General features: G+C 34.4%; 1 protein-coding gene across 1 annotated transcript in view; it reads left to right on the top strand.

Moving 5' to 3' along the window:
* Nucleotides 1-23,621, top strand: part of SGCZ (sarcoglycan zeta) — a 235,618-nt gene that overhangs the window by 187,347 nt on the left and 24,650 nt on the right. The window contains 1 exon segment of the mRNA XM_075149161.1: nt 19,463-19,535. Coding sequence (XP_075005262.1) covers nt 19,463-19,535 — 73 coding nt within the window.

Raw genomic sequence — 23,621 nt, 5'->3', positions numbered from 1 at the left:
GATTTATGGCTATAAAAAGGAAATATGACAGAAATATGAGGAAATATATGTGAATTGCAAATTAGGTTGGAAAAGTAGAAATAAAATATTTATAACAAGTACTGAAATGTAGAAAAATAAATGGTTATTTGATGTATGTTGTTATTGCAGTAAGCGTATATCTAGTACTTCAGAGACTGAATAGGAATTTCAGTATGAATGGGAAAGAAGATCTTGGATTTGCCCTGTTCACTTGGTGGATTGTCATTCAGGACAGATGGAGAGTGAAGTGACACAAGATGAAGGGAAGTACTTAATCACTTTAAGCTGGTTTACGCAGCCAAATTATGTGACCACAGTAAAACTACTGTATTTGATGCTGTAGTAAAAAGTTAAACCTTTAAGTAGATATGCCAGACTCGGTACCCTGAACACTGAATGATCCAGAAATCTTTTATCACCATCTGTCAGTAACAAAAATGCATTACATATATAGAATTTCTGTGTTTCCTCAGTAATGACTACATTAATATGTACCCCAAAATGTACTGGATGAATAAGGTTTCTGATAAGCTTATTTAGATCTCAAGGAAGCAGTTAATGTCCAGACTTCTCTGTATGAGAGCTCTGATTGAAAGATAATATTATTGCAGCAGTCTAACCACTTGGCAACAGAGCAACCTGTCAGAGCATTACCCTTGAGGTACAACTGTAGAGCTGATTACAAGCATATATATGTGAGCTCCAAGCTGCCTATGAACTCGAAGTTTTATAGGCAGTCTAAAAGCGGTGAGACCAAATAAATTTCTTATCCAGGACATGGCACAAATAGATTTATATCTTCTAGTTAAGGGTAGAATGCATCCAGCCAGCTCAGATTATAAGCAGTGTGTACTTACATCAGCCTGCAGGTGTCTGTGTAGATTGTTAGAGGACTGCATTGATCTAAGGATAATAACAGTTTGTTTGCAAAAGAAAGATTTTGATTTTTGTCACTTGAACGAAAACATGCCAAGGAACAGAATGATTGGTTTCAGGAATGTATGTAAAAAGAAAGAAGCCTTGATAAAAGAAGTTTTTCTGAAAAGGGAATAGACCCAAGAGCAGACAAACATGCAAGCAGTTCTGCCAGCCCAGGAAAATATGTTCAATTTCTTGCAGCCATTCCACTGAAAAATTCTGTTCTATAGACAAGGCTGTTCTATAGACAGAGACATAGAAGGAGGCAGCATATAGTCAGGCAGGAGAAAGGAAAAAGAAGGGAAAAAACCCAGCAAAATGACACTTTTTTTGATGTTTATGTAGAGGAAAGTCATCCTCTACCTAGAGAGTCAACCTTTCTATAATCCATGCTTTCTGAATGCCTCTCCTTCCATATTCAACTTTTTTTTTTTTTTTTCCTTTTTTCATGGTAACATCAGTTATAAGAGAAGACAGATTTTAATTCTTTCTTCTCCTTCTGGGCTGTAATCTATTTAATTCTATTAAATAAGGTTTGTGGTTTTGAGCTGATTCTATACTTGTCTGAGCAGTTCCTTTGCAGAACACAGCCAGCAGCTTCCCAAAGTTAGTGAAGAGACTATTTGCTCTGTTCTGGTACAGGGCAGTATTGATCCAGAGACTGATGCTAACTTCCAGATTGAATCTGGTTTTCAGGTTAAAATCTTTGACATCAAGATTAAGTTATTGGATATTTGTGACCAATGTAAGAATGAATATTTTTAGGAAAAACTGCCAGTATCTGCAACATATTCCTAATCATATTCCACATTCCCTGTTGAAGGACTGTCCAGAGTCCAGAGATGCAATTTAAAGTAGTTCCAGTTTTGAAGGGTCTGAATTGCACGAAACCAGGTAAATCCACATGGACTATGTAAGGGTCAAAGCCCAGTGGAAAATTGCCCCATTATTAGTAAGCTGACATAACTCTTAAATCAAACCAAACCAGCTTGTTTGGAAAACACACACTAAACATTCAGAATGTTTTGATACAGAAACTGGATATGAATCGGGTTCAGATTTTGTAGTAAAATTCTAATTCTTAAAACCTGAGCTAAGCCTGACACTCACATGCCTTCAGGCTTTGGTAGTTTTGAAAATGCACATTTAAGTTACAGCAGTCAGACCCATCTCTATTTTTAGATATAGCTACTCACAGGAGGGAAAGGTGAATCATAAAGGAGCTCCAGCATTCACATTTTCTTTTTTTTGCTTTAAAGTACTTGCTTGTGATTTATTTCTGCCTGAAAACAAAATTTTATTGTTGGAGATAAGGGTCAGGCTGCAAAGCACTATAGGATTTAGATTTAATGAAAAGAGTATTTGACTCTAAATACTCGTCCTATAATGATGATACTACAGGCCAAAAATATTCTGCTTTGTCCTGGAACAGTATTCTCATTAGATGCTAGAAGATGAGATCATTTGGATTTCAATTTGTAAAGCCTTCAGAATAGGCGGAATCCTATTACACGGCGTCTGACTTTTCCCAAAGAATATACAGATGTACCTCTTCCTGTGAGCCATGCAATACATATCAGAACTGCACTTTGTTTTCTCTGTAATCCTATCTGAAACCAGATACTACACTACCAGATACTACCACTACAAAGTGGCTTTTTAATTTTTATCCAATCTTAAGGCACATTTTTTACCCAACTTTCAGTACAAGCTAATTTTATTTAGTAGCCATAAACTGCATGGTGAGATTATACAAGAATATGTCATGACATACATCATACTTTCAAAACTTATGTGAATGAACAGGAAGATCTTGACTCTAAATTTGGGTAGAAAATAGCAGAAAAAATAAATGCAGAAATCCTTGCAGGGAGGTACTGTTTGAGTCCATGGCAGTCACAGTTTGAAACAAAGCTTTACTCAGAGGAAAAGTTAGCAGATTTCTACCAGTAACATCTTGGACTTCACTGTTATCCGTAGATCTATTTATAAAGCAGGAATGCAGTCAAAGCTGTGAAAAACATAGATTCAAATCATTTCTGCTCTGCAATACATCTCAAAGCTGATTCATAGCAGACTCCTATAAGCTAGGAATAATTTCACCCATAGGAAGCAACTCCAGAAAAAAAATTATATCACCCACAAAAGTATGGCCTGCAGCCTTCAACCTACGTTATGAATTTAAATTCCTATCCTCATTGTGGCTAATGATGAGTTTACATTTCACAGTGTCTGACAGCATTAAGTTCAGCACACCAAGACACAAACATAATAAGCCATCATTTTGGCTCTAGAAAAATATCATCAATATAGGCCTTTGTATTTGAATTAAAAGTATATAATGTGGCTTTGCTCAAGGTTCAGAAAGTACAGAAGTGTGTATGTGTGGATGAAGATTAAGAAGTGCAGATAGAAATGTATAAGAATTCAGAATGGGTAATGTAAATTCCAGAAGGAAGAGTGGCAAAAATCAACATATATTCTATAAAAGAAATGAAGTTATATGTGGTAAGAATCATCTCATAAAAAGATAATGAAGCAAAAAACCTCGATAACCAGGCAGAAATGGATGCATCTGAAGAATGTATAACTGCTCTGAGATTCAAAATGCAAATGGATTTGTACTTCATGGGTACTGATGAAAGGGCAAAGAACCTATGTGATAATGTTGACCACCAAACTAAAAAGATTATACAGATGAAGCTTTTCATAAACAAAAAGAATCCTCTAATGCACAGGGCCTGGTGACAGCATTTTGGAATGTCTGGGGTCCTCTTGTTTCTTTTAACTATAGAGACAGACATCTCTTAGGAAAAAAAAAAGATCAAGATGCAGACTGTACAAAAGATTTATAGATTATAAGGATGACACAGTGTTGAAAAAGTAACGTAAGGAGTGTTGCTGATCAGTGGGGAGCAACTGAGAATGTGAAGGTGGAAGGAAATCTGAGAGAGGGCAACCACCACGTAATAAGAACATCCGCTGTTTGAAAGTTACAAGGAAAGACAACAGCGAAACAAAATCAAATTGACTTCCAGAGGTCAATTTTAAAACCTCAGGAAGTACATAAGTAAGACTTACAAGAGTCCTCAGAAAAAGAGTTAGGAAGGATTTTGGATCACAAGCTGAAGAACATCATGTGATGTGAGAAAGTCAATTATGGAGCTAGAATATGTAAACAGGAGTAGAGCCTGCAGATCATCTGCTCTATTCAACACTGGCAAGGTCATCTCCAAAGTGCTCAGTCCAGTTTGCTGTACCATTGTTCAGTAAATAACTGGATAGAATCCAGAGCTATAAGATTGATTAGTTGTCCAGAAGCGTGATCTCTGAGGGAAGAGAGAGAACGATGGTGCTGTTTAGCTTGAAAAAAATATCAAAGGGAATATGAGATCACTCTTGAGGCTTTGAGAAACAGCCTGTTGAAAAACAAGGGATGCTCTCTATCAGTTTAATAAAAAAAAGGAAAAACAAGACTTTGTAATGGAAAGAATAGTGAAACACTGGAATAGTTGGGCTGTAGAGAATGTAGAATTTCCTTCATTTTCTTCTACAGAATAAATTATACCAACATCTATTGAAGATGAGCTGGCTGATCCTGATTTGGTTTTGAACTTAATGATCACAGCAAGGAATGAGCCTTAAAGAAGATCAGATATTTTCTTTTTACCTCTAGTCACAAGCTAACTAATGTAAATTCAATAAAATTTGTTCTTTCTAACCTTAGGAGTAATGTCCTACTCTTTGCAGCTGTCGCTATTATAGGCAGGCACACTTCTCATAAGTTCCTTCTTGTTTAAAAGAAGCCTTCTCTGTATTAATTTTATTTTAAATGTAGCATGTAGCTGTATTATTCACATGGAATTGTTTATTATTTTAAATAATTTTAAATGCTTCATATTATTTATTATTGCATTTTAATATTTTACGACTAACTAATATTTTGGGCTTTTTTGAGCTTTTATTTATCAGAACAATCAGTCACTAAAGGAACCTATCACACATTTGAATTTATATCAGAAATTATAAAAAGTTTCTTTCCATGAAAACCAAGAATATTTTTGTGGGAGAATCCTCTAAAGTTGATAAATGTAATGTGCATATTATTTACTGAGACCTTATAGAAAGTGTGGAATTAGTAGATTATATGAGGTTTTAATGTAAAACACTTAGCAAGACTAGATGGAGATTGTAGACAATTTAACAAGGTCAATCAGGTTTCAGTAACGTCTAGAAGGTGCCAATATAACAATACACTGTTGTTGTTCTACATGCAACACTGATAGAAGAGTCAGAATTCTGGCAGAAATTTACACTAGAATAATTCTTACTAACATGTTAGATACAGTCCTCTTCATTGTAGTTTTATTTATATTCTTTAAGGGTTTTTGTAGCTATAATACAATGTTTAGTATGAAAAAACAGGTGGATAGCATGACCGAAAAAAAGAGATCAGTATATGCATTTGTACCACTAGCTCTCCATTTGTATCTTTAACTAACCACTCATGAAACCTATCAATTACAAAACTCTCATTTTGATTTTTGCATAAAAGTGTTTCTGTTCAAGCTAAGTGTAAAATTCCTTTTTTCTCTTTTACAAAGTAAAAGAAAAACAATAGCAAATAATTTTATTCCTTTCTTAAGATTTTCCTTTTCATTAAGTAGAGGAACACTGAAGTCTCTCCGTAAATCCTGAGCAAGTCGTAGCACAATGGGGCATTATGAGAGAGGTGGAATATCCCTCAGCTATAGAAGGAATGGCATGCATCTCCAACCAAGGTCCAGCAAGTAGTGTTTGTACAGCCATAGAACCAGCACCTACTTTCTTGGCTTTCTTTGCTGCCTTTCAGCATGTGCTTTCAGAGACAGGCAAGCCATTTATCAGCTCTTCTGCCTACACTTCACATATCCTTAACACCTTTGCTCTGGCTTGTTCCAGGGAAGTCCTTCAGAGTTTTCATCCCTTCCACATGGCTGCTGACCAGTGACAGGTTGACCATTTCTGTCAACCAGTGACTGGTCAACAGCTTTATTTCTTTACCCCATGAATACTTTAGTTTCTTGGGAGAACCTGTCATTAAGATGAGCACAAGTCTTTCAGATAGAGTAGAACTTCATTATGTACTACCACTCTTATTCAAAATTCTTCCATCTACCAGCCAAACCAGTTTTTCCCAGGGGGAAGGCACTTCTCCAAGGGGAAGCCTCCTTTTTTCTGAGATCTGATCATCAGACAAGAATCTCAGGGTAAGTCTAAATAATATATTGTATGTGGATGCAACAAGTTTTCCCCTTACTTGAAATCTACCTAGACACAATCTGGCATGAATGGTCTTGAAACTGCTAATTACATCAAGTCTCAGCAGCTATGTGATACTGTGTTTATGCCTGGTCAGATATTCTTGGCTTAGAAACATATCCTCCATAGACCTTCTTCTCGTACTTTGTCCTCTGTTGTAAACAATCCCTGAAGCATTTCAAAGGGGCTTCCCAGACCAGAGCGAGCATCCTCCTTGGTGAATCCCTCTCAATTTCTTCAGACCTCAGCTAGTCTCTTTCTTTAAGCAATTAATTTCTTTCTTCCTCTTATCTCTTTCTTAGACTTTAATTCCTAAATTTGGGTGTCACCTGGTTATTTAGGTCCAGATAAATAGAAGATGACCGGGACAGTAATTTTATAGTCATAGGACTGATCTAAGGGCCCCTGACAGCCTAGCCTCTCCAAACGTATGAATATCACGAGGCTTAGACAAGTTTCTAAGAACAGAACTAATACATTTTTTAAAAGTTGTGTTAAGCAGTCCCACTGGAGAAACGGGTGACTTTCCAGTTGTGAAACATCTGTGAACAAATTGCATTTCTCTTGTATTTAATTGTTTGAATTTCAGTAAATAATTCGTGATGGTGATTTGATCATGATTAGTTTTTTATGACTTGTTAGGTTTGAAATCCAAGCTTTTTTGATATACATCAGAAGTATGTTTGTTTCATTATTGGATAAGCTTAATCCTTGGAATTTAGTTGCCTGTGCAAAACTTGTAATTAAAATGCCAAGATTTATTTTGCCATACTCATTTTCAAAACATTGTGATAGCAAACATACTTGTCAGTAAATTCATTCTATAGAAAATTTAGTGAAAGAAAATATAAACCAGATGATCCTGCTTCTCCATCCTTGTCCACCCCCATCAACTGGAACTAGTAGCCTGGAGCTTGAAATCATTATAAGGTTTGCCTTTTAATTGTATAGGAGCAAGAATGAGCCCTGAACGAATAAACTGATTTGATGCTTAAGTTCACCAAAGTTTTTTAAAAACAGCTATGTATTATATAGATTGTTAAAATATACGTTTTTCTCATGGTTTGTAATTTCAGTTGTCACATTGGTTTGAGCACTTTTACATTTTTCAGAGCTACATTGCCCATCCTTTGGGTTTGAATTTGCAAGACCAATAGCTAAACATTCTGGCAGTAATCCTACAAAGCATTTAAATATGTGTGTTGTGAGTTGTACCACTGAAGCTAAAGCATACAATAAGGAACTCTGCAAGACTGGAGTAATAAATAGTCCTTAGGATCCTGAACTATGGCTGAGATTTTATTGAGTCACTTGGTTTTCCTTCTGCACTAATTAACATCCCCATTTATTAATTTACAAATAATTTAGCAAGGACCTCTTCTTATTTTGTATTTAGATTCTTTGGGGAAAATTTATCTTTTCACTTTCCTTCTCTACTTTTCAGTTAATCTACTTTCACTAGCATATACTTTATGCTCAATACATTTCTAAAAGTCATTCTCATTAGTTTCATTGACTGTCATTTCTAATTTTATTATTTTTTCCAAAAGTTAAATCTTTATTCTTTTTTTACATTATTATTTCATACTATACGATTGTGCATAACACAGTGTGCAATTAATATTATATATTTTTACTTCGAGTGACCTCCTGTCCGGTCTTATTAACTATTTTCATTTTACTTGAACTGAGGTACAGAGTTTCGGGATATTTCGTTCCAAACCTAGGAGATCAGTGCTAATCTAGGAATGCAGGCTTTTTGGCTCCTGTTTGAATAAATGGTGTCACAATCAAGTATACTGGTCCAAACTGTATGCTTTGATGAGGTGGGCATTCCTAGGTATGATACTGAGCAAAGTTAGTGCCAAACTGCAGTGTTTTGAAACAAAGAGCAACACTACAAAACACTGTCGTTTCACAGGCTTAATTCACAAAATGGCATTAGAACTGTATGAATGGAAGAACACAGAACAAATGTGGCTGGTTTTGATCATATCTTGGGAAACTAAAGCATCCATGGTTAACCGCATTGACATTCTAAAATAACATTATACAGCTACCCTTTCATCTTACTGGAGAGAAAATGAAAAGAATTTGGGTTTGGCCATAAAAAGGGACCATTCCCTTGTCCTTTATTTCCTTCTGTGTACAGTTCCTCTTTGCATAGTGTATTTCCCATACTTCTGTTTCAGATGTTAGTTACTTTTGGTATGTATTTTCAACTCCACTTTCAAGTAAGATTCTGTACAGTGAGGAGAAAATGAGAAAGCTGCATGAATAAGCACACGACTACAAGAAGGGATAGGATGAATCAGCTTAGTAAGGTAAAGCACTAGAGACCTCTCCTTTCAGAAATCATCATACCATAGTTGGTAGCCCACACTAAAACCTACATGTCAATGTTTCCTGATGGTATATGTTACATTCATAGATAAACTGAAGTGAATATGCATACCATAAATTTTACTGTTTTGATATATGAAGAACACTTGTATCGATCCTGTCAACACTAATATCAGTAATAGGTATAGTGAGATATGTTTATCTAGCTGTTCCTAGTTAGAAAACATTAGAATTCAGTTTTATGATAACTGTTCTTTAGAAAATATCTTGGTTTTCATTGAAGCTATTAGGTAGCAGGTTTGTAAAACATTTGAAACATATTTTGTGAGCATGCTAGAAAAAGACTGCTAGAGCATAGATCTAAGCACACACATACCCACACACACACAATCATGCACACACAAGTGCCTTTCAGTTCTTCCAGGCAGACTTATTCCTTTACAAATGCCAAAATGTCATTTAGCTCAAGTGGAGGCTTTGCCCTTAAGTCATCATCATTCTAAACCAACCTGATACATAAAGCATGATAGAAGTGACAGCAAGTACTATGGGTTACACCACATACAGTGTAACTAGGAATAGTGGTTTTTCATGTCCTTTTTCTGCATCACTTTCTGCAAAGCAAGTATGTTATGGTGGTCAAAGGTCTAGGTACAGCAGCATGTAAAGCTTTCAAAGTACCTGGATATCACGCTAAGACACAAGATGTATCCAAGATCAACAAAGCAAAATACTGGTGGTAGCCGAATGCTAGGTTCACTTGAAAAATTCCTGATTTATGGTTGAAAGCATGAGGTGGGATTGGTAGTTACATATGAAACTTTTTTCTCATTAAACATCAAAGGGAAACACCTTTTTTAAAAATATTTATTTTCATATCAAGCTAACTGGTTGTATTATTTTTGCTATTTTTATCTTAGCTGCATTACCAAATGATGGACTACTTTTTTAATCTGTTTTTACAGACTGTACAGACTCTCAGTGTGGAGCAGAGAAAACGCGATAGATAAAGTATACTGTGCAGAAAGAGTATTTATCAACAAGTTTGTTTCATGTTTTAACTGTCAGGACTGTTCTCAGGCTTTTTATAGTTGCAATTTTTTTTCTTCTCACTGTCATTCTTGGCCTTGCCTCACTGGTTTATATTTAGATTTAGGATGAAAGCAAAAGACCAATTAGAGTTTCTGAATTTGAAGTTTTAATGAAATTACTCCTTTTTTTTCTTCATGACAGCAAAACTAACATTAACTCAAACCAATTTCATTTTGGCAAAGCATTAATGTGAAAAATTAGTATAGATATTACAAAGAACTTTTAATACAAAACAAGGAAAGGAGCAGAGGGAGTATCCTGCTGAAAAAAACAGAACACATTATTTACAGTGATAAGATGTCTGGAGGCCAGAGGGAGACTAAAGGACAAGGAAGATTGAATCTAAAAGAAATAAATTTCTTTGGAAGGCTTAAGAATATGAGAATAGAAGTCTTTCCAAGTAAAGTTCTCTTTAGTGAAAGCTGAAAGGCTGAATTGGTAAGCATCATGACAGTTTGTTAACTGGATAATATAGAGAAATACCTCTTAGAGTTGATCTGAAGAAAGTGCAAAATAGGAAAGGTTTTCTTTTTTGTCTCTTAACCTATATCTGAACCTGGTAAGGTCTTTTATTGATAGCTGGACATAGGAAATATATTCTTTCTGTAATTTTAACTGTAAAGCAAAAGAATTGATTTCACAATGACTGTCAAATTGTATGACGTTCTGTTCCTTAGATATGACAATCCTGGTGCCCGGTGTTCAGTATTCTGTTCTGAAAGTGCCTGAACATAATGTAGTTTAATGTCTAAGAGGACGTGAACAACAGGTTTCTCTGGCAGCTGACCACGCCGAATTTTCATGCAGAAGTAAAGCCTGCTTTTCTAATTTTAGCCAGACATGCTTTGGTATGTAGCAAGCCAATGAAAAGTGCTTAAACCTTAAAAGTCTTACAGTGAATTTGTGATAGGTGTATTTCAGCAGTGACGAGATTGTGTTTTTTGAGTCTCTCCTGACTCACAAACAGTAAAAGAGCAAAGACTAAATTAGGGTTATGCCACAAGACTCACAGCAGAACTGTGCTGTTACAAGGTTTGCCAGGTAATCTGAATTGTGGTTCTAATCTGAGTCCTGATACTGCTCCTTGGTGACATAGAAAGGAGTATTGAGACTGGCACTGATAAATTACTCTGTGACCAGTTCAGTCCCATCTTGAAAATGGAGTGGTAGATCTAGCAGTAAGCTACTGCCATAAACCCTCTCAGCAAGGTATGTGGCAACTCTCTTGTGGTTCTTGCCTGCAAAAACGTCTGAGTCTTTGGCAAAAGATGCATATTTCAGCCAACTTTAGCATATTGCTGTATGCTTTAGTATCCTGTCCTTTCCTGCAGAAAATATGCTGTCTTTCCTGTGATTAATACAGATCACACATAGGCACCCATTTGCTAACATGACCATTGGTGGTTTACAGTCATTGCAGTTAACTAATTTGAAATACACCTGCTTCCATTTTGTTGCTAAATTAAAAGGCTTGCTTCACTGCTGTGCTGACTTGAAGGTAAGAATATTAAGTGACAAAATTACTGTTGCACATTCACCCTCTCTCTCACAGCTGCAGAATTTCCATTTAAAACTGCAGTAAAGACTTATCTAAGTTAAGTCATTTGCGGTAATGCCAGATTTGAATGTGCTGTATTCATACGTGTAATTTACTTCTAGAGAGAAAACCAGAACATTAGTAAAGAGCAGGAATAAAAAGACAGTCATAATAGGTGATAATCAAGATAACTAGTGGTAATGTCAAATAGAAACTTTTTAACAACCTTGTGAGGAACTGATATTATAGCTTCATTTTATTTCTCATATCTGCAAAAAAAATTATGACTTTCAATAATTGGAGACACTAACATTTTTGTTTCATTTTGGTCTAATAGGCACCATATCTCCATTTCAGCATTGTAGAAATACATGTGAGGATTCTTCTCACATTTTCATTTTTTCATTAATTCAAAAGTATTTGAAGGCATTTTTACAGTGACTTTTTAAATACATACTATATACTTGCATATGATGGACTTTTTATATGTGTATTAGTGCCCTCTACAGGGTGCACAAATGCACTTATCTAAATATTTGTTTATAATTTATCAATGGCATGCTAATTCCTATACCGTAAAAAAGCTATGGTAGAGCTATTTCAAAAATCTGGATAATAGTCCTGCTGCTTTGTGGTTTCATTTTGCATAAATAAAACAATTTACCAAATTGTAAGAACACAGCAGTAATTATCACATAATCATAACAATTTTTCAGTATGCTGCAGTAATGGCAAAGCAGAGAACAGAAATAAATGCACATTTACATATGGCATAAAGAACTGGCCACTAAAAACTATATAAGACACCCTATGAATCAGTTTTAACTCTAAGGGTAACTTAGATGACTTCTGATATAGTTAAAGTGAGATTTCCAAACAAGCTTTCCCAATTTAAATAAAATTAAGATGTGTCAACTGCTGACCAGATGTTGAAGGCAAAAACTTCAAGGTGCTTAGGTTGTGTGCATTGTTGCTATAGTCTTACTCCAGTATCAGTGGTTAACTAACCTCTAGAGATGCCAATTACTCTTTTTTTGGCTGTAGATAAAATATAAATAATCTGTAGTCCTAACTTTGGCAACTAGATGTCTAGACTTAATGGAGAAACTCCTGATAAATTCCTCTGAGCTTTTGACTTTTCAAAATCAAACCATTTATTTATGAAATATCTTAACTGAAGGGCAAATGCCCTTTTCTTTTATCAAGAGCTAATCATTAATTCTTTTGGTTTAGAGCTTTTTGAAGCAAATTGTATAGACATTCCTGGCTAGGTTTTGTAGGTAGGCAGCAGTACATTATAGAATTTTCAGAAAGCTTCAAAATGGGAAATTATCACTGATTGTTCTTGAAACTAGATGAGAAACAATTTTCTCATTCTCACATTTATCCCCCTTCAGATTCTAACATTTTTCCGTAGTATTCTGTACAAATACATGATGCTTTGCTTTTAGTAAAAATCAAGATAAAATTATAAGGTAATTTAATTAACCTTGAAGTTAAAGCCTTCATTTTGTACTTGGGATATCCAAGTTCATGTCCCATTCTTTTACATCCCAGGTGAGTCCCTTGGTTATGAAGCTATTGACTGTTGTTTGATAGTCCTCTCATTCATTGATTCATCCATTTTTTATCAAGAAAACAGCAGTTCTGTTTTGTAACTGACTAACTATTCATTAGAGCATAGGCCTGCGTGTTCCAAATCCTAGCATTATCTTCTACAACAAAGTGAAAACACAGTCGTTTTGATCTATTAGATACAAAAATAATCCCATTAAAATTCAATTTTTTGAATGTAGACATGGACAATTTTTACTCTGTTTTCCACTGTTGTGAACCCAGAATCATCTACACCATTTTAAGAAAATTGCAAATCCAGACTATAATCCAGACTATCATATATGTCTAGGAAAAGAAGATGATTTTTTGTTTTTTTAGGAATTATTTACTGTGAAATCTAAATGTAAGCTTTAAATCTATTCCTATAGCTAGCTGTTGTAACTTTTCAAGGAGACTGTATCAATTGAAGCAGCAAATGGTTGCGGTTAATCATTTTATTGTCGCGTGTATCTCCATCTGTCATACATCATAGGGGAAAAAAGTAAAAGATGTTATGAAAATTACTATTTTTTAAAACTTGTTCTTTGTAAACCCCTTATATATTTTTCAATTTCATTCATGTTTTGAAGAAATATTCAATTTTAATGTGACTTCACAGCAGTTTCATTTAAATATATTGACTTTTTTCATCTCAGAAGTAGCATTTAGAATAGCCAATTCTAATTATTAATTGAATTATGTTACTACTATGCTCAATCCAAATTTTATTCTAATAGATTCCCTTTTTCAGCAGAGTAAACCAAGTGGTGGCCAAACATAGATTTTGGATGTAAACCTTCAAACAAGTGTGTGGTTGAGCAACTGAACACAGGCATGATCAAGTTTCATTTGCCTTGCAAGACAAGAGGTGTCTTAACTGCCCACCATTAGGAAGCAATGTTCCAAATGTTTGTACTCAATAGAAGTTAAGATGATATTTGAGAAGATAAATACTGACTGTTTCAATTTTGCAAGTATTTCTCGGAGTTGCAATTTGCTTTGATCAAAATTTATCACACTGAAGATGCTGAATTTTAATTTATTGGGGAACTCATTCTTCTTATTTAAATGAAAGGCTTAGTAGAAGTCTTGCTTTAGTAAGATTGCCATACAGAAAATATGCATCAAACATTAGTCATGTTCAAGGGCCATGAGTAATGAATCTAAATAATTAATTTTAGAATTTGCTTTTTAATAACAGCTTACCTCTGAAGACTTTGATGCTCATGCTTTAGTTTACAAGCAAACAACTGCATCTAGTCAGGCCATACTACAGCTTCCTACCTATAATATGGCCACATCAGTATCATACCTGAAACCTTCACTGTTTAACATTAGTCAGTTTTGCTACTGAGGGACTCCACAAGATTGAAATCCCAGCAATCATACCGATCATGTTTTCATAAAATAACTTACTTACTTTCATTTTAGGTATGTACACCTCCATAGCAAAAATCCCGTTGCATCATGCTTTTTTAAGTACCTAGCTAAATTACATTTCAAGCCATTTATTAAAATTGAAAGTCTTGACAAGCTGCACAATCAACATGTGGTCCTGAAGTTGCATTCTGACTCCTTTGGGTTTCTAATCAGCCCGAGATAAATTATAATAATTGGGCTTTTAAAAAAGAAGCAACAAGCATTTTCTGTAGTCCTTTTCTTATCATTGATCTGCCTAGTTGAATATATCTGTTTTTTTCAGTCTGGCAGTGATCAGCTCTTCCAAGGTCTTAGTGTTGAACAACAGCTAGCTAATCTCACAAAGGCACTTTTAAATTTTAGCTATGTTCACATGGTAAAAGAATTAAATTTTTTTTTTTCCTTGCAATTAAACTTTTAGAACATAAAGTCTATGTTTTCAAGGTCTATTCAATGGTAAAGCAATCTTGATTAATTACTTGTACTTCTCTGTGAAATCTGTGGATGCTTTAACTTAATAATGAGTTTGCAATGAGTAAAATTGCAAGCTTAAAAAATGATAAATATTTTACAAACTCTTCTTTAAACTCTCTAACTCAGAGGACACATTGGCATTACAGTCTAATACTTGCATAATCTTAGTACTTCATCATATTGTTGACGTTTCTGAAAAACCTAGAGAAAGATCAAGGCAGTAAGATTCAGCTGTGCCTGTGACGCTGCAATGCCATGTAATTTGTACACATCAAAATGTTACACAATTCCATTGTCAGTACATTTGAGGTGATTTGCTTACAAGAATGATGTGAAGGAGTAGGACAATACTAATTTACGGCTCATTTTTCACAGCAAAATAATTTACTTGGTTTTGATTCTTGGCTCATCAACTCTTCAGCCGGCATTCTTTTCACAAAAAAATTAACTCTACTAATCAATATGCTCGAGTGCTGGTCTTTTCATGCTAGTCAGTTATTAAGTCACTGAAAGGTAGCAGTGTTGTTTTGTGAGCTAACTCATAAATTACGAAAGGTTTATTTGCTGGTTAAATAAATGACAAAATTTCCTCAGCATGAACATACATAAGTAAATATAATCCAGCACCAAATACCAACGGTGTACTTCCATTGTTTTTATGAAGCTTGTTATTTCCCAAAGGCTGAATTTTGGGAATCAGTAAATTGAGCAGAAATGAGTAGTTTACACTGGTCTCTCTGAATTCTGAATATTCAGTTTCAGCAGGAACGTGTGACGAATTTTGCTTGTAGTGAAAGGGTACTTTGATTTGCTCTGTGTCAAAAAAGTATGTTTTAAAGGTCTGGTGTTTATAAATCTGCTATGTATAAAGAGGTTTCTCTATAAATAGAGAATTGGCCTTTTGGCCTTTTTGCCTGGCTCGTGCTATTTACTGAGTTTTCTCCAGCAAACTCTATAGCGACTGGTATTCTTTGACCAGTAGTTTGCCTTCACAGACACTTCTTTCTTAGCAAAGTCTTTACTTAAGTCATTCTTTTCCACTGGAAGCTGGAGGTGGGAGTAATTTTATTCAGTTACACTTATGGTTTTGATTTTACATCCTTTGCGCATACTCCATGCCCTTGTTATTTTATTTCCTCTGAAAGGTTCACTTTTTATAGCTATCCGTTCTAACTCATGTTCCTTTGAATTCAGTTCCCTAACTACTTCCTTTTGAGCTGTACTTGAAAAGGTTTGAAGGTTCAAGTCTTTTCTTTTTATTCTTTTTTAGTATTCATTCATCTCTCTCTAGAATTTCACTCATCTCAAAGCAGGTCTTGGTTATGATTCTGTAAATCAGGGAATACAGTTAATAGATCCTTGTAAAAAATAAGTGGCTTAACATTGTAAATTATTAAATACCTAAAATATATTTCTTTCATTAAAAAAACATGCTATTCACTTTGAATCCTGATTTATATTGTTATATTTATTATTCATAGAAAGGCATGTTTGTAGCACCATTTCCTAAGCAGTACTGGATTGCCTGATCTAACTTCCCATCAGAGCACTACAGATTTACATGTAGTAAATTAAAAAATAAAGAATACCTTCCTATAGCTTTTCTTCTCTTCTGTATTTTTAAGTAATGCTGATCCATGTCTTTTATTTGCTGTACAATCCCTTTCCATTTTTCTTGATCCTGCTGTTTAACTGCTGGAAACGTCAGTAAATTCTGGCTTGTTGATCTTTTTCACCTTTCTTACTAAAAACAAGGTAATTGTAAGTGCCTGCTTTTGTTCAAGTATAAAATAAAAGGAATTGGAGATATTCTTGAACTTGCTGATAGCATATTTTTTGAGGATAAAGCATTTACCACAAGAACTGTTATACTTTCACTTTTGAGGCTGTATGAGAAGAAAAAAACATATGTGGGATTATATCTTCAAATAGAAAAAGGAGCATGTTTGGTTTGGTTTGAGTTTTAATTATATTTTATTTAATTATTATCAGTTTATCCTTAATTCTACCTGCCTGGATTTTCAGTCTGCTTGGACAAACTTGGTCTTTCTTTCCAAATTTCTATTTTGTTAGGGGAGAAACGCCTTCCTGTCTTTTAAAAAAATGCAGCTGAAAGTGAGGAAATACTAATGCTGGCTTAGAACCAGCTGTCATTTACCTTTTGTTATCAGTCTTTGCCTAATATTATCTTTGGCACTTCTGGTTGATTTAGTGTCTGACCCATACTACAGTGATGTTTTATACATCTTTCATTAATTCTGCTCTTTGAAACATTACAACTGTTGTCTTCTCATAAGTAAAGACTGGCAATTCTGCATCTTTCTTTGTTATTTACATCTTCATATCCCATTGCCACCTTCAAAAGTACAAAAAGCCCTTGGCCTTGAAAGTATTTAATTTTGCTGATGAAAAAGGTGAACCGAATCTGGAAGCACACTCTTTGATTTCTGATATTCAGCTCCTGTAGAATTTCTTGCATGCCATTATAGATGGAGGTGAGATTTATTTTGAGTGACAGAAAGCCTGTCTCTTAAAGGTAGCAGAATTGCAAGGCAATGTCAGGTTTAAAAAGCAGATTATGCACAGCACCTCTGTGAATGCTTTTAGGTAAAAAGATATGCTGTTTTTTCTCCATAACACTCAGCAAAGTTTGGTTATAGAAAGTGGATTTGGTTGTTTCTTGTGAGATCTTCAAAGCAGCAGTTGTAATGACATTCTTTTCAGTATACTTTGCCAAGATATTGGTAAAGCTTATAGATTTCTGGAGATAAAAACTTAGGACTTTATTTCATTACTCTCAGAAATCCCCTCTTCCTCTCTTGGGTATTCCATACCAGTAGAGTATTTTATAATGAGGGGGTTTATTTCTGTTTTTTTTTTAAATGAAAGTGGAGTTTAGAAGATGACTGACAATGATGATTTTCTGACAGTAATTTAGTTTAATGTTTAATTAGATTTTTTTGGCTTCTTGCTCAGGACATTTTCTCTTTAACACTGTAAAATGGTATTACCAGTTAAACATTCTATAGCCTCTTTCTGCCTTCAAATCCTGGTAAGATCAGTTTACTAAATGTTATTGGTTAACTGCAAAAATATCTAAATATCTATCATCTCCATTAACAGCCAAAATTTCTGAAAATACTTGTGAAATATTTAAATAAAATATTTAAATAATTGAAAATATTTTATTGTATTTAAAATATTGTAAACAGTTAGAGTGGTGCCTCTGTTCTGCTGAGCACTTCTTACACAGCTAATGTGAGATATTGTTGGTAGAGTTTTAAGTTTACTCAGAATTCAGGCTCAGAACACAAGAAAACAACTGTTGTTGAAATACGGCAATTAATCCCAGAATATTTAGTAATCAACTATAATTATCACCGACAGTTTCCTTGATCTTATTTCTAGTGATAGAAGGTACATGCATTACTTGTTTTACACAGTGTTATTCAGTTCTTTCATCTTTAATGGCGGTTCTTTGTTGGAAAGACTTTCACGCAATAGTTCTAGGCTATTTACATTACACGGTGCCCAGAGACACCATCTTCAGAGAAGAAAAGTAAAAGCTTACAGGTGCATGGATATTGTTTAAAAAAAAGAAAAAGCTAAAGTTTTTATAAATCGAAGACAAGAATAGTGGCATTGGACAAATCAGTAAATAAACATAGACATGATGATAGGGTCCACGGAAAAAAAAAGAAGACAAACTTTTGTGTGCCTAACAACATAGGTAGGCTATTGCTAACTATTAACTGTAAATTGAGTAGTATAAATGACTGTTATGCTTTCAATTCTTGTGTCTGAGAGTTACAACAAATACTGATTTTATAGTGCTGTTCACTACATGTCAGTTTATTGAGTTTTCTATTATTTTAACAAAGAACTTGCTGTAATCAGATCTTTAATTGCATTCAGAAAATGGATTGTGTAAATACTTGTCTTTTTTTCAAATAACTTCAATGAACATTTATCAGAACTCAAATTTTTTATTGAAAAGGAGATTTTCAATGAAAAATCTTGGTCATGTAATTCAAAGTGTGGAATTATCATATGCAGCTTGGACCTAGTTATAGAAATTAAAATTCAATAGAGAATCAATTCAGTTTTAGGAAATAATGAGCCATTTTCTTTGCCTTGATTTTGAGTGCCCAGTAGGAGGTACATGAATGTCCACTGCCAATTCTGAAACCAAAGGACATTCCAGATAAGTCTCTTTAATTTCTTTGAGAAACAAAAGTTTTCAGTGAGAAAGGTCTGATGGAAGGAAACTCTGAAGCTGTCAGATATTGAGATTCAGGCTAGCAACTTCAGGTGGTAGACTGTTATTTCAAAACTTTTGAAAGTTTTGCATTTCAATTTAAGTAATCAAAATAAGCATCATACAAAAAATAGTAGACACTTCTAAAATGTGTTTTTGTGAAACAAACCTATGATATTCTTTTCCTTATATGTAAAACAATTCATCTCCCAAATGTTGATATGAGCACTAAGGCAAGTCAGTGCTGAAAAGTTTGGATCTGTAAATGTTTTCAGATTTGTATGTGAAATTCATCTACTGATAAGCAGAAGTCTAAAGTTTCACATGATGTAGGTTCAGATTTTGATATGGAAATGCAAACATAAATATGAAGAAATACTGATAATCATTAATAAAGGATTCAATCAGATATTTTGTCCTAAAAATGTCAATTTGTGGTCATACATTTCAATGTGTTTTTATTTTCCAAAGTAATTGTACTGTATTTTATTTATGTATTTTAGGCACAGAAGGGGCAGTGTTTGGGCACTCTGTGGAGACACCCCATATCAGAGCAGAACCTTCCCAAGACCTCAAGTAGGTGTTGTTCAAAAAGTTGTTTTAAAATCAGGTATTCTCAAAAATAATTAAGTTTTGATTAAAAGCAAATATCTGTATAGTAATATATACTGTCTAATTAATGACTCATACATATCCCAAAAACTGGTAGACTCCAATTCGTTCTAACTAGACAAAAAAACCCCACAAATTTCTATCACACAAAACATAAAATACATTACTTTTTGTAAATGACTTGCCTCCTGTAGCAGAATTCTTGAGAAGTATATTTTCCCCAGCGATTGGAATAATCAGGCATTTTATGGTCAAATGGGTACAGTACTGTTTAATAGCATCAGACCCAGATTTTGATTTTTTTATGAGCTGTTACAGAATATATAAGTCAAGTTAAAGTAAACAGTCCCGTATTTTTTCGTCAAGTGGTGTTTCTGGGTTGTTGGATTTTTTGAATACTACACACACACACTTCATGTGAAATGAAAAAGTGAAAAAATTCATTACTAAGGGAGGCTACATTTGTAAATGTAAAAAATCCAAAGTTTTCTGTACATAGTCACAAAAGTGGAGAAATAAGTAAATAGTAAAAGATGAAGTCTAAAACTTACTAAAACATCTATGGACTGAGAAGGAGAAAATTTGGACAGGTTTATAGTGAAAGCTTTTTCTTGAAGTGCATGTATGTGCACCGCTAAATATTAATCTGTATGACTAATGAGAATATATGACAATCGCAGAAAATCAAAGGTCCTTCCTTTCTCTCAGCAGAACTGGTGAGAAACAGTATAGACTTTGATTCAATTCTACTATGATTCCTAAACATTATATATCTATCCCTTTACCTGCCCAGCAGTGTTTACAATGAATTGCTGCAGAAAAGCATTGTTAAATGCCCTTCCCTATATTTGCAAAGGCATTTAGGATTATCGACCAGTAGTGATGTTGCAGAAATCATGTACAGGAAGCTGCCCATGTCAACAAGTTTGACCATTGTATTGGGTTGTAAGAAGTAAATGATTGTGTTCAATTATTTACACTAAACATTTTAAGGTAATGTAATGGATTTGGGGTCTTCCAGAGGATCCTACTCATTAGGTTTTTATCTTAAAAATCCCTATTCCCTGCCAAGACTCCTGTCAGTACTTTGTTGAGAGTAGTTGTAAAGGCGTTTATTAGTGATAACTAGGTGGTATGGTCTCTAATCGAAGAGAGTTCAGCAGAAATCAAAGTGGAAACGTAACAAGCTCTTCTTTTTTCAGGGTCCCAAAAATTTGAGTAAGAAAGAATGTGGAGAACCTGTTTTGTCTACTTCTTTCTAATAATTAAATAATAATAACAGAGTGCAAATGTATGGTAAAACAGATAACCCTGTGTCTTCAGGATTAATTTCACTAGGGTTAAAATCACCTCAAGTTTTCTTGTGAAACTTACCTATCAGGCATTCACCTCTCTGTCTTTTGGCTTTATTCATTGCCATGATGCCCATTGTTGCTTAATGTTTTCCAACTCCACCGTTCCTTCATCTCATTTTTCCAAAGTGGACTTAAATTAGTGAGAATTTCCCATTCCACTTTCTGCACTCTCATTATTAATGAACTTAACCCAAACTTTTTATTAAAAAAATTGATGAAAAGGAATTCCTTGCTGTTTGGTCAAGCAGCATTAGCTTATGTGTAAGTGATTTTATTAATATATTCAGTCTATATTGTGTTCTGAAAGTTTTGTACACGTGTTCCTATATATTACTGAGGATTCAGTGAGATTCCTTTTTCAAAACTCTCAAGTCATTTTAATCTTTTCAAAATGATGATAACTACTGCTAGGACAGAGATTTTGTGGCTTTTGGTATGAATCTTTCTAGAAGGTAACCTGCAGACCCTTTTTAACATTGTAGCTTGAAAGAAATATAAATAATTGTGGGTTTGTGTGATATTTTCTGACAGAAAAATACAGTTAGACACTCAGATCATATATAACCCTTTGAAAATTCCAGTTACCATATGCCTTTTAATCTTATTTCAAATTTTTTTTTTTTAATTTCAAGCCCTGCATTCCTTTTCCCAAAAAATAAATTGGCTTTTTTTTGTTAATTTTAAAAATGTTGTCAGAAAGCAGTGATTTATCATTTAGATTATTGTTTGCCAAATACCCCCAAACAAATAGGTCACCAACCCTAATATGACATTTCCCCATGGCCTCAGAAGCTACTTCTGTCACAGAAACAAAACAATACCAGAACCCATTTTCTGGCCTCAGGCCCAACTGATACAACTACATTGATATTGTAAAATCATTTTATTCTCTAAAACAGAATAGTTGCATCCTAAATGCCAAGTGGGAGTGGTCTTTGACTCATGCTACCCTCCAAATAGTGCCTGCAAATTATTTGGGAGAGTCATAACTGACTCTCAATTGACTCTCAAATATGCCAGTGGCTATTTAGCTGCATGGATGATTGAGTTCCAGTGGTCTGGCCTGGGTCCTAGCACTTTTTAATGTTTTGTATAAACTTAGCCACAGTGTCCAATAGACCATACTGGCAGTCCTAAAATGATGTATTTTCCCAAATGCCGCATCCCTGTGCCTTGGGGCTTATGAAATTAACGGTAACATGGGAGAGTAGAGAGTTTGCTGAGTTGACATTAAAGTTCATTTTTTCAGTGGACACAGGTGATTGCAGTTTGACAGCAGGTTGCAGTGCATAAATGCAAATGTATTAAGCTATGAGAATACTTGTATACAGGGCTGAAAGATAAAAGAATTTACATTAGATTGTTAATTAAAATATAAATGATCCCATATTTTTCATGTTGGAATATGTCTTTGTGGTCAAGTAATAGACCTCAGACATGAAGATATGAGTATATTTAAATAATACCCTTTTTTTTTTTTCAAAATAGATGCTAGAAATCTATTCATAACCTTGTAAATGTAAATGTAAAACAATTCACTGCTGAATTTAAAAAGTGGAATTCTGACCACCTTGATTACTGAGAATGAAACTGAACTATAAAATTTGGACTAAGATTTGGACCCAAAAGGCTCATAGTGTTTGCCCCAAAAGTCCTGGGATTTTAGCTCAGTCTATTCTGGACAGGGAGACAAAAAGTCAGATTCATATTAGCTAAAATTTGCCTCAGTCACTTTTTGTTCTATAGCCAGATTTTGAGGTTTTCAGGCAGAGAAACATCTGTAATATTCGCTATTAAATGTGTTGTGTAAAAATAAAATTCAGTTGAGATTTAAAATAATTCCTTCATATGTGCCCAACCACTTTGGTCCCATCGTTCTCCTGTCTCACATTTTCAAATAATAGTTAGCGAGATTTTGCTTTCAGAAAATGGTTTTCTACAATCCTTTGTGAAACCTGGTAAGCCCTTTTATGTCAAATCCCAAAAACTAATTAAATCTGACTTTCATTAGCTGGGATAAGTAGCATAAAAGAATCATGCCTTAGAATCAGTAAAATGAATTGTATCTTAATAACTTAATCTTCATATTTCTCTCGCTACTTTTTCTTACAGGAACACAGTTAGGAAAACTAAACTGCCTATATAATAGGTCCCCAAATATTGGTTTTAGGCTAATAGTGCATTAAAACATGGTGCACTGATAGGTAATATCCATGCACAAAAGTGGCAGACAGTAGTTAAATACAGATAGCTTTGCCCTCTTTAATAACCTCTTTAATAAGGGGGTAAATTAATTTGTTGTTGTTCTCTGGGGATAACTGCAAAATCAAATTTAATAGGTTTTTTTTCTCTTCTATGTCAAGCCTCGCATATCATTGACTGCCAGCTAATCCTGCGAGCTAATGTTGGGCATAATGAGATGAAAATTGATCAAGCAGCAAGGAACCACCCAAGTTAGTAGGATCCTACTTTACCTCTGATAAGAAATAAAAATACACAGATCTTCCGCAAGGGGTCTGTTTCACTCAGAGTTGTCTGATGGTTTTGTAAGAGCCATCTTTTGTGGCATTTAAGGGGTGGTTTACTAATAGGGCAAAATATCTATTCTATAAAAGCCTGGAGCCAGAGAAGGTATCAGAGAGGAATTTTGGCATTAACTTGTTAGTTGTCTGAGCAGGCTGAGAGTAACAAAAAC

The sequence above is a fragment of the Calonectris borealis genome, chromosome 4, assembly GCF_964195595.1.
Source record: "Calonectris borealis chromosome 4, bCalBor7.hap1.2, whole genome shotgun sequence".
Classification (NCBI taxonomy): Eukaryota; Metazoa; Chordata; class Aves; order Procellariiformes; family Procellariidae; genus Calonectris; species Calonectris borealis.
Note: the sequence above shows the minus strand (reverse complement) of the source record. Positions and strands in the feature narration are given on the sequence as shown.